This window comes from Lucilia sericata, unplaced genomic scaffold (assembly GCF_015586225.1).
Source record: "Lucilia sericata isolate MDLA Ls3-8-SP2 unplaced genomic scaffold, ASM1558622v1 Contig002116F_arrow, whole genome shotgun sequence".
Classification (NCBI taxonomy): Eukaryota; Metazoa; Arthropoda; class Insecta; order Diptera; family Calliphoridae; genus Lucilia; species Lucilia sericata.
Window position 1 is genome coordinate 41,919 of NW_023995965.1, and position 13,567 is coordinate 55,485.

General features: G+C 30.9%; 1 protein-coding gene across 1 annotated transcript in view; it reads left to right on the top strand.

Annotated features, from left to right (window-relative positions):
• The window catches only part of LOC119613428 (sodium channel protein 60E-like), a 46,986-nt gene extending 34,365 nt beyond the window's left edge, over positions 1-12,621 (top strand). Inside the window, 8 exon segments of the mRNA XM_037969447.1 lie at positions 957-1,626; positions 1,782-2,141; positions 2,250-2,358; positions 2,502-2,683; positions 2,876-3,012; positions 10,191-10,418; positions 10,521-10,712; positions 10,796-12,621. Coding sequence (XP_037825375.1) covers positions 957-1,626; positions 1,782-2,141; positions 2,250-2,358; positions 2,502-2,683; positions 2,876-3,012; positions 10,191-10,418; positions 10,521-10,712; positions 10,796-11,514 — 2,597 coding nt within the window. The 3' untranslated portion in view covers positions 11,515-12,621.
• Positions 12,622-13,567: the final 946 nt, after the last annotated feature.

Below are 13,567 nucleotides of genomic sequence, written 5' to 3' on the forward strand. Positions count from 1 at the left end.
AGATTAGTTTATAAATTAGTCCATAGAATAGTATATAGATTAGTCCATAGAAAAGTCTATAGATAAGTCCATAGATTAGTCTGTAGATTAGTCCATAGAAAAGTATATAGATTAGTCTATAGATTAGTCCATGGATTATACTATAGATAAGTCCATAGGTTAGTCTATAGATTTGTCCATAGATTAGTCTATAGATAAGTCCATAGATTAAACTATAGATTTGTCCATAGATTAGTACATAGTCCACTTCATAGATTAGTCCATAGTTTAGTCCATAGATTAGTCCATTGGCTAGTCTATACATTAGTTCATAAACTAGTCCATAGGTTGGTCTATAGATTAGTCCATATACTAGTCCATATATTAATCTATAGATTAGTCCATAGAATAGTCTATAGATTAGAGTCCATAGAAAGATCTATAGATAAGTCTATAGATTATTCTGTAGATTACTCTATTGAAAAGTCTATAGATTAGTCCATAGATTAGTCTATAGATTAGTCCATAGATTAGACTGTAGATTAGTTCGTAGATTAGTCTATTGATTAGTAAACAGAATAGTCTATAGATTAATCCACAGGATAATCTATAAAATAATCCATAGTCTAATCTATAGATTAGTCCGTAGAGCAGTCCATAGACTAATCGATAGATTATGCCTTAGTCTATAAATTAGTCCATAGGCCACTCTATAGAATAGTCCGTAGATTAGTCCACATATACTATTATATAGATGAGCCCATAGACTGCGTTTAAGCAAAACGAGTTTTAACGATAGTTAGAACGACAAAGTTATAGAGAGGGAGTTCTGAAAGCAACGGATCTAAATCATCACATTGCTTTTGGCATAATTTAAATAAAAATCTATTAAACTAATATCTAAAATATTTCTTTTTCTATCCACAAAAAACACAAACCCTATGACTTCTTTTTTTGTGTACATATCATAATTAAAGAGGCCATAGTGAAAATCATAGGTCTACGTTATCATTATTTTACGGTCCCTTGGAATGTATTTGATTTTCTCTTGGTGTTGGCATCGATATTTGGCATACTCATGGAAGATATTATGATTGATTTGCCGATAAGTCCCACTCTCTTGAGAGTGGTACGAGTCTTTCGTATTGGCCGCATTTTGAGACTAATTAAAGCTGCGAAGGGTATTCGTAAATTGCTGTTTGCTTTGGTAGTATCACTGCCGGCCCTCTTTAATATTGGGGCCTTATTGGGTCTAATAACCTTTATTTATGCCATTTTGGGCATGTCACTGTTCGGTCATGTCAAACTGCAGGGGGCACTCGACGACATGGTCAACTTTCAGACATTCGGTCGCAGTATGCAATTGTTATTTCGCCTAATGACCTCGGCCGGTTGGAATGATGTACTCGAATCGCTAATGATACAGCCGCCGGACTGTGATCCGAATTTTAATCGTCAGGCGAATGGGGATTGTGGCCATCCGCTGCTGGCCATTTCGTACTTTACCAGTTTCATTATAATTAGCTACATGATTGTCATTAACATGTATATCGCCATTATTTTGGAGAATTTCAATCAAGCTCATCAAGAGGAAGAAATTGGTATAGTAGAAGACGATTTGGAAATGTTCTATATCAGATGGTCTAAGTAAGTCTTTCGCTGCTGCTTAACAAAATCCAAAAAAAAATTAAACATAAAAAATCAAAAAAATTATTAGTGCTTTGCTTATCGCATTTTCACATTTCGTCAAAAATCGTGTTTTACTAACCATTTTTAACTCTTTGTTTTTTACACTTTTGTAGATATGATCCCCATGCTACACAATTCATACATTTTGCACAGTTGTCAGATTTTATCGCATCTCTGGATCCACCGTTGGGCATTGCGAAACCAAACACCGTAGCATTGGTATCATTTAATCTACCCATTTCGAAGGGCAATAAAATTCATTGTTTAGATATTCTCCATGCATTGGTGAAACATGTTTTGGGTCATGTCGAAGAGACGGACAATTTCAAACAGTTGCAAGAGCAAATGGACGTTAAGTTCAAAAAACAATTCCCCACGCGTAAAGAATTGGAAATCGTTTCATCTACGCGTATCTGGAAACGTCAAGAGAAGGCAGCTAAACTGATACAGACAACGTGGCGAGAGTATCAGAGGTGGGTTTTCTTTTGTTCATGTTGCTAGAGTTGGTTAAGATAATTTCATTTGTTGTTAAATATTTTGTGGATTTTGTGGTTGTTTTATTTTTATTTTTAACTGAGTAGAAGAAAGAAAGAGAAAGAACGTTCGAATTCGGGTGATAGTGCTACGCAAACATCAAGTCCTGGAGGCTGGCAGGCGAGATTATCATCATTGAATTTCTTTCATTTGCAGGTAAGATTAAAGCTTTTTAAGCTAATGTATGCGGAAAGCTTTTAAATTGCTAAATATCAGGGTTGTTAGAAGAAGTATTAGTAAAGCTTTGGAATTTATGTCAATTAAAAAAGGAAGATTATAACATTTCTTAAAATATCTAGGTTTCAAGACGTGGCACTCAATGCTCAAGTCGAGCTTCTTCGCGCAAATCCTCGCGAGCCTCCGATGCTTCCGATATTAGCGAATTGGCTGGTCCCTGGTTGAATTTACCACTCATGATGGTATCCGGAGCCGATGATGTCGTCAATAATATTAAACAACAAAGTGAAGAGCTTGGCAAGCGGTATTTATATAAATATTTAATATTTTTCTTAAAAATTTTCTATAATCTCAAGAAAAAAATATTGCCTTTTTTGACGAAAACTTAGATTTTTCTTATATTGAACTTTATTTATTAATAAATTTTGTTTTTTTATTCTCAAAATCCAAAAAAAAAAAAAAACTGAAAAAATGTACAATACAAAAACCAAATAAGACCAATTTGTAGAATATCCTCATGTTTATCCTTGACCTATGAGTCCCTACTCTCCGAAATGGTTACCAACATACTAACGAATGGTTCACAACCAAACGATTTAAATTTATTAGAAAATATCAATGATTATTCAAGAGGTAATTAAATAAATAACAAGTGTTTTTTTTTTTCGAAAGGTTTTTATACTTTACACGTAGTAGTTTTACTTATTTTTAAACAAATGAATAATAATACAAAATTTTGTACAATTAATAATTTGATTAATTAATAAAAATTATCCTCAGCTCTTTTGATTTGAATCTTATAAACTTAATTTAAAAAATTTAAATTACATACATTTTGTAAAGAACTTTCAATCACAATTATAAACGATTGGTATTAAGCTTTTTATTCTTCAACAATTTTAGATATTGAATATTGTTTTTCTTTAAAAGCACAGTGGGTTGTTTGGTTTAAGAATTGTTTGAAAAATATTTAAAAAAAAATTTAAATTTAAGAAAAAATATTATGATGATGATTATTATTATGTATGTACTTATAGTTGGGACTTTAGACCCAAGACTTGTATACAGTCGAGACTATAGACTAATCCATAGTCGAAACTGTTGACTAATCTATAGCCGAGACATCTATAGTCAAGACTATAGACTAATCTATAGTCGAGACTATAGACTAATCTATAGTAGAGACTATAGACTAATCTATAGTCGAGACTATAGACTAATCTATAGCCGAGGCTATAGACTAATCTATAGTGAGACTATAGACTAATCCATAGTCGAGACTATAGACTAATCTATAGTCGAGACTATAGACTAATCTATAGTCGAAACTATTGAATAATCTATTGTCAAGACTATAGTCGAGACTATAGACTAATCTATAGTCGAGATTATAGACGGATCTATAGATTAATCTGAAGTATAGACTATAGACGGATCAATAGACTAGTCTATAGTCTAGACTACATACTAATCTATAGTCGAGACTATAGACTTATCTATTATCGAGACTATAGACTAATCTATAAACGAGACTATAGACTGATCTATAGTCGAGACTATAGACTAATATATAATCGAGACTGTAGACTAATCTATAGTCAATGCTATAGACTAATTTATAGTCGGGACTATAGATAAGTATATAGTTTCGAATATAGATTAGTATATAGTCTAGAATAGTCTATCGTTTCGAATATAGAGACTATACACTAATCTATTGTTGAGGCTATAGACTAATCTATAGTCGAGACTATAGACTAATCTATTGTCGAGACTATAGACTAATATATATTCGAGACTATAGACTAATCTATAGTCGAGACTATAGACTAATCAATAGTCAAGACTACAGACTAATCTATAGTCAAGACTATAGACTTATCTATAGTCGTGGCTATAGACTAATATATAGTGGAGACTATATACTAATCTATAGTCGAGACTATAGACTAATCTATAGTCGAGAATATAGACTAATCTATAGTCGAGACTATAGACTAAACTAAACAACTATAGCCGAGACTATGTAATAAACTGTAGTCGAGACTATAGACTAATCTATAGTCAAGACTATAGACTAATCTATAGTCAAGACTATAGACTAATCTATAGTCAAGACTACAGACTAATCTATAGTCAAGACTACAGACTAATCTATATTCGAGACTATATTTAGACTTATATATAGTCGTGGCTATAGACTAATCTATAGTTGAGACTATAGACTGATCTATTGTCGAGTCTATAGACTAATATATATTCGAGACTATAGACTAATCTATAGTCGAGACTATAGACTAATCAATAGTCAAGACTACAGACTAATCTATAGGCTAATCTATAGACGAGATTATAGACTAATCTATAGTCGAGACTATAGAATAATCTATAGTCAAGGCTATAGACTAATCTATAGTCAAGACTACAGACTAATCTATAGTCGAGACTATATACTAATCTATATTCGAGACTATAGACTTATATATAGTCGTGGCTATAGACTAATCTATAGTGGAGACTAGTCTATAGTCGAGACTATAGACTAATCTATAGTCGAGAATATAGACTAATCTATAGTCGAGACTATAGACTTAACTAGACAACTATAGCCGAGACTATGTAATAAACTGTAGTCGAGACTATAGACTAATCTATAGTCGAGACTATAGACTAATCTATAGTCGAGACTATATATATATACTAATCTATATTCGAGACTATAGACTTATATATAGTCGTGGCTATAGACTAATCTATAGTGGAGACTATATACTAATCTATAGTCGAGACTATAGACTAATCTATAGTCGAGAATATAGACTAATCTATAGTCGAGACTATAGACTAAACTAGACAACTATAGCCGAGACTATGTAATAAACTGTAGTCGAGACTATAGACTAATCTATAGTTGAGACTATAGACTAATCTACAGTGGAGACTATAGACTAATCTATAGTCGAGATTATAGACTAATCTATAGTCGAGACTATAAACTAATCTATAGTTGAGATTATAGACAAACATTCTTGAGACTATAGGCTAAACTATAGTCGAGACTATTGAATATGGTTCAGACTACAGACTAATCTATAGTCAAGACTATAGACTAATCTATAGTCGAGACTATCGACTAAACTTTATAGTCGAGATGTAGACTAAACTATAGACCAGTCCATTAACTATAGCTTAAGTTACTAACTAAACTAAGGTGCAGGTTATGCACTCAACTATAGTCTAGACTACAGACTAAACTGTAATTCACTCTATAAATCTGATTGCCCCGAATTGCCCACTGTGTCTATTTACATTCATATATATATTTTTTATTATCAGTTTTCTTAGTAGTTTTCTAACTGAAATACTTAAACTTAATGCTTTTGTAGTGGAATTTTGTTTATTAAACAACAAATAAACTATTGAAATATCAAATCTATAATAATAACAATCTAACTATAATATATTCATAAAATCTAAATCATATAACGTTACATTAAATCACATAGAAATAATTTTTTTTCGTAAAGCGAAACACTTATAAACCAACACCGTCTTATTGTTTTGTTGTCTCAAACAAATTTATGCTTTTTATTTAGTTACTGTAACAAACAAGCCATAGCAGCAGCTAAAACAAGTGTGTTGAATTTACAAAACGTAACTGTGGTGAGTTTCTTAAAAATTTGTATTTTCTTTCTTAACGATCTTCAAAATGAATTTTCGTAGATTTTAACTAACGGAAAATTCATTTTGAATATTGTTAAGCGTGAAAAACTAACAACAAAAAGAAACATTATATAGAAAACCGAAAAAAACAATAAATTAAAACAAAGATGTTGAAACAAGTGTGGTGAGTTTTTTGAAAACAGTGTTGTTTTGTTGTTTATTATATGTTTTTTTTTTAAACAAATTTGATAACTATTTTAAAAATATCTAAAAGAAAATTGTTTTATATAAATAACAAAGCTCAATAAAGAATTTAATAAAATATTAATATTCAAATCAAAATTTTTCTCTTTATTAAGCTTTATTATTTTCAACAAGTTATGAAAAAAATCAAGAAAACTAAATATTTTCAATTAGAAATTTGTTAAAATAATTTCAAATATGTTTCCAACTCTTGAAAAAAAAACACCCAATTTTAAGTTTTATCTATACATTTTTATTATTTTTCTTTTAACAATTCATTAAGATTTTCGTCAAAAAAATTATGCAATTTTTTTCTGTTGTCTTTTTAACACAAACTATAAGTTACTCAATGTTTCTCGTCTCTTAAACATTTTAACATTTATTTCATTATTAATTTTCAAACACAAAAAAAAAAAATAAATTATTAAAAAAAATTACACACAAAATGAAGTGGTAGCATATTTGTGGAAGCGCCTAGAGCTAATCGACGCCGAAGCTTTTATAATTTCTTTTTGCGGCATCAGGATGCAGTTGATGATAGTTTAACTTCACCATCAGTGCATAGAAAAAGTAATTATTTTTGTACCCAAAAACAAAACTATTTTTATTTTTGGAATATTACACCTTCATATTTCATTATTAAGTATCTTAATTTTTTAAACACTTAAGCAATTTTACACTCACACATGTTTACTTTTTATACAATTTAAACATTTATAATTTCAAATATTTCTCATATAAACGTTTAAGCCATTTATTGAAAACACTTACATTTTTGTAAATTTTTTATCTTCCTTTTTATCACCATAATATTATCTAAATCTAAAAGAATGGCTTGTAAATAACATTGATTTCAATATTAGTTTTCTTTTTTTGGAAAAAATTTAAGTTTAAATGTTTAGTTAAAAAATTATATAAATAATCCAAAACAAAAACTTTATAATTATATTTATTTAAAAATATTATTGTTTTATAAGTTATACCAAGTTGTTTTAGTTAGTTTATTGACTAAACTATAGTCAAGACTAAAAAATAAACTATAGTCGAAACTATAGACTGCAATAAACTAAAGTTCAGTCTACAAATTGTACTATGGTGCAGACTATAGGTTTAACTATAGTCCATATTATAAATAGAACTGTAGTCGATACCAGGATATGGACAAAATTATAGACAAAAAAACATAGACAAAACTATAGTCCATACTATAGATAGAAATATAGTCTGGACAATAGACTAAACTATAGTCCTGACTATTGATAAATCCAGACTATAGACTATAATGAAGTTTAGACTATAGACAAAGCTACAGTCCAGACTATAACAAAACATACTAGACAAACTATTAAATAAACTATAGTTCAGACTACAACCCAGACTATAGACTAATATATAGTCAAGACTATGACAAAGACTAAACTATAGTCCAGAAAAAACTATAATCCTGACTATAGACTAAACTATAGTCGTGACTTTAGACTAAACTATAGCCCTGGCTGTAGACTAAACTATAGTCCTGACTATAGACAAAACTAATGTCCTGACTATAGACTAAACTATAGTCTTAACTATAGACTAAACTATAGCCCCGACTATAGACTAAACTATAGTCCTGACTATAGACTAATCTATAGTCCTAGCTATAGACTAAACTGTAGTCAGTATACAGACTAAACTAAAGTCTTGACTATAGACTAAGCTATAGTCCTGGCTATAGACTAAACTATAATCCTGACTATAAACTAAACTAAAGTCCTGACTATAAACTAAACTAAAGTCCTGACTATAGACTGAACTATAGTCCTGACTATAGACTAAACTATAGTCCGGATTATGAATAACTATAGTCTACACTATGACCAAACTATAGTCCAGACAATAGACTAAACTATAGACTTTTCTATAGTCCAGCTTATAGACTAAACTAAAGTCCAGACAATAGATTTAACTATAGTCCAGACTATAAACTAGACTCAAATTAGACTTAACTATAGACTTAACTATAGACTTAACTATAGTGAAGACTATGACAAAACTATAGTCGATACTAAAAAGTAAACTATAGTCCAGACTATTGACCAAACTAGTCTATAGTCCTGACTATAGACTAAACTATAGTCCTAACTATAGACTAAACTATAGTCCTGACTATAGACTAAACTATGGTCCTGACTATAAACTAAACTATAGTCCTGGCTATAGACTAAACTATAGTCCTGACTATAGACTAACTATAGTCCTGACTATAGACTAACTATAGTCCTGACTATAGACTAACTATAGTCCTGACTATAGACTAACTATAGTCCTGACTATAGACTAACTATAGTCCTGACTATAGACTAAACTATAGTCCTGGCTATAGACTAAACTATAGTCTTGACTATAGACTAAACTAAAGTCCTGACTACAGACTAAACTATAGTCCTGACTATAGACTAAACTATAGTCCTGACTATTGACTTAACTATAGTCCTGACTATAGACTAAACTATAATCCGGACTATAGACTAATCTATAGTCCAGACTATGAGAAAACTATAGTCCAGACTATGAGAAAACTATCGTCCAGACTATAGGCTAAACTATTGTTCATACTATGACTTAACTATAGTCTAGACTATGACTCAATAGAATAACCTATAGTTAAGACTATAAGTTTAACTGAAGCCAGACTATGGACTTTACTATAGTCCATATTATAGACTAAACTATAATCTATATAATCTATAATCTATACTATAGATTTACCTATAGTCCAAACCATATACTAAACTATAGTCCAGATTGTAGACTAAACTATAGTCGAGAGTATGGACTAAACTATAGTTAAGACTTTAAGCTTAACTAAAGTCAGGCTATAGACTAAACTATAGTCCAGACTATAGGCTAAACTATAGTCCAGACTATAGATTAAACTATAGTCCAGACTATAGATTAAACTATAGTCCAGACTATAGATTAAACTATAGTCCAGTCTATAGATTAAACTATAGTCCAGACTATAGATTAAACTATAGCCCAGACTATAGATTAAACTATAGCCCAGACTATAGATTCTACTATAGTCCAGACAATGGACTAAACTATAGTCCAGACTATAGACTAAACTATAGTGCAGACTATAGACTAAACTATAATGCAAACTATAGACTAAACTATAATGCAAACTATAGACGAGTCTATAGTCTATAGATCCTACTATAGTGCAGACTATAGACTAAACTATAATGCAAACTATAGACGAGTCTATAGTCTATAGATCCTACTATAGTTCAGACTAAAGACTAAGCTATAGTCCAGGTTGTACACTTAACTATAGTCCATACTATAGACTAAACTATAATCCAGATTATAGACTAAACTATAGTACAGAATATAGGCTAAACTGTAGTCCAGACTTTAGACTAAACTATAGTCCAGACTATAGACTAAACTATAGCCCAGACTATAGATTAGTCTATAGTCCAACCGATGGATTATGTTAAAGTATATACTATAGAATAATGTATAGTCTAGAATATGACTAGACTAGAGACTAAACTGTAGGTCAGACTTCAGATATAGTATAGATTATAGACTAAAGTATAGGTCAGATTTTAGTCAAAAGTCTAGTTTAATCTACTAACACAACTTGGTATGGAGTTAATTATTTAAATATTTCCTTTTCTTTTAAAGCGACTCTATTTTCTTCTTTAACTTTTTTTAACTCTTGATGTTGGTTTGTTTACGTTTTTTCTTCTTCTCCTTCTTCTCAAAAAAACAAAAAAAAAATATGTTTTCTTCTTAACACTGGTTTTTACCTACTTTCGATGCAACAAAACTACAAATTGAAAAAAAAAAAAAAAAAAAAACAAAAAAATCCCTTCAAAAATAATCCAATCAAACAATCAACACTAATTTAGGCATTTCGCCCACAACAGCTGCTATTTCCTCCACCACTTCCCTTGCCACAACAATTGCTGATAATAATACGACTACCGCCTCTTTGGACAAACAAACCATACAGCAACAGGCGGTGGTAGCAACACCGACACGGAAACGTGCTACAAGTTTTATACGTAAAAAACCACCCCTAGAAAGAGGTTTGTCAGCACAAAGCGCTTTAAGAGTTAACAAAAATGCTTTTGTCTGTATGTGTGTCAATGTTTTACGAAACCCGGTTCTAAATTATACTGAGTTTATGCTTTCTTTTCTTTTTCCCTCCCACTTTTTTCTTGGTTTCTTTGCTACAGCTGAGGGTCCTACACCGGAAGTGATTGTAACTAAACCATCGCCAGATCAAAGTGTTATAGTACCATTAGGTTTACGGCCGGAAAATTCGACTTTGGTGCATGTGTTAGTTCATCGAGAGAGTGAGGAGTATAAGGAAGAAGATGATGAGAATGGTTCGAGAGCGGTATCGCCAGCGTTGGGTTTGGGAATGGGTAAGTGGGTTTAAAGGATTTTTTATAAGAAAAAAATTGGTAAAATTTTAATTTTGGATTTGTTTTTAAAACTGTTCTATTAGAAAAACATAAACCACCCCAAATACGTATTAGTCCTGGTTCGGATGATGGTAGCTTAACAATTTTGGACTCAGTACAGTTATCAACGGTACAGATAATGATTGAATCCCCCAAAGAACCACCTAGAGGTGATTTCTCAGCAGATTTCGATGTGCAACAGCAGCAGCAACAACAACAACAACAGGAAGTTGCAGTTACGCCTGTTATTGAAGAACCAATCGATGTCAATATACAGGGTGATACATCAAAAGTATTCTACGATTACAATCCCGAGGAGGCCAATGAAATTGTGGTATTAGAAACTCTAACCGAAGAATCGCCTAAATCTGAAGATATACCAGCACTGCCAGATATACCAGTGCCGCCATCCTCTTTTGATTTCACCAACGAAATCACAGGCACTGAACAACTGAAAATAATACCAATAACAACAACAACTACAACGATTTTAGCCGAAGTTGAAGAGAAATTAGATGTAATATCTTCGCAAACATCTCCACCAACAACAACCACCACCACAACACAAACCAAAGTACCACAAACACAACCCATATCAACGGCAACAGCCACACCGACAACTTCAGCAACATCAGCATCATCATCAACGACCACATCACCAGCCTCTTCACAAACATCAAATGAAGATGATTTCGATGAACGTGATAAGGCTCACACCGGTGATCAGGATGATGATGATGATGATGCTAATAACATCAGATGACATTCACCCAAAACAGCAGTGGTGATTACAAAAACATCCAGTTCTAGTAGCACCAGTTGCTGTAGTTCCCGACCCCATTCGAGTCCCTACAGTTCGGGTACGGACCAAAATGATGATGATCCTTTAGAACAGGATAATCAACAATTCAGTTGACAACATCGTATCTGAGTAAAAACCTACAAATACTATTATAATTATTATTATATTTATTATAACTATTATTATAATTGTTATAGTTGTTGTTATAAAGAGTACATCTACAATTTATCAAATTATACTCGAATCATGTTAAACGTTTTTTTGTTAAAGTTTTAAAATGATAACGATTAATAATTCCAAATTAAACAAAAACAAAAACCAAATATTTATATAAAAATTTAAAACTAAAATTAGTTAAAAAGAACCCAAAACCTTTTAAAAACCCCCAAAAAGAAATAATATAAAGCAATCAATTTCAATAAAAATAAATTTAATGTAACTAAAATTTAATTACATAAATAGTTAATAAATTAAAGAAAAAAAGTGAAAATTAAATAAAATAAGTATTTGCATGGAAATCGAATGTTAACATTATAAAACAATATCATACAAAGAACAAATTAAGTAAACGAATAGATTTAAATTACAGAAAACAAAACTGAAATTGTTATAGTTTTTAATTAATGCTATTTTATTTGATTTTTTTTAATTATATAGTTGGTACTTTAAGTCTATGCTTTGTAAATATTTATGTTTAGCAAGAATTTAAGAAAAAAATTATATAAACTAAATACAGTGCGTTTCACAAAATTCTAGCACTTCATGTCAAGATAAGACTAAAGTCCATAAAGTGGACTAATTAAGGCTACAGACGCAAGTTAAGTCACGATAATAATCAACTGTATAATCCAGTCTAGATTCTAGACTATACTGTAGACTATAGACTAGAATTTAGAATAGACTTTTTTATCGAATTTAGACTAGAATTTAGACTAAACTGTACTGTAAACTAGTCTTTGGATTAGTCTATAGTGTAGATAATATACTACACTATAGACTATAATAGACTAAACTATAGACTAGACCATATTCTGGACTATAGACTAGACTTTAGACTACACTATATTCTAAATTCCGACTATAGACTAGACTTTACACGATAACTTAGACTATAGACTAGACTTTAGACTACACTATAGTCTAGACTATATACTAGACTCAAGACTATAGACTAAAGTACTGTCCAGACTATATATTAAACTATAGTGCAGACCATAGACTAAACTATAGCCCAGACTATAGATTAAACTATAGTCCAGACCATAGACTAAACTATAGCCCAGACTATAGATTAAATTACAGTCCAGACTATATATTAAACTATAGTCCAGACTATAGACTAAACTATAGTCCACACTATAGGCTGAACTAAAGTACAGGCTATAGAGTAAACTACAGTCCAGACTATAGACTAAACTATTGTTTCGTAAAACATAGTCTAAATTCCGACTATAGACTAGACTTTACACTATAACTTTAGACTACAAGATAATCTAGACTATAGACTAGACTGTAGACTACACTATATTATATGCTATAGACAAAAGTTTAGACTACATTATAGTCTTGACTATAGACTAGACTTTAGGCTACATTATAGTCTAGAGTCTAAACTATAGACTAGACATTAGAGTGCGTTATAGTCACTCTGAACTATAGACTAGATTTAAGACCAAACATAGTACAGATCTAGAATATAGACTGGATAGACTAGAATATTTGTAGTTTAGACTATATAATAGACTTGAGACTACACTATAACGTGACTTTATAGTGGACTATATACTAGAGCTTTGACTAGACTGGACTATAGATTTTACTATGGTTTAGACTATAAGCTAGACTTTAGGATACACTATGGAATTAACAATATTCCCGACTTTGGATTAGATTATAGACTTGACTGTAGATTAGACTATAGTTTATACTTTAGACTATAGTATGTACTATAGACTAGAGTAGACTATATAGCTTAGACTAGTCTGGACTATGAACTGCACTTTCGACTAGAATA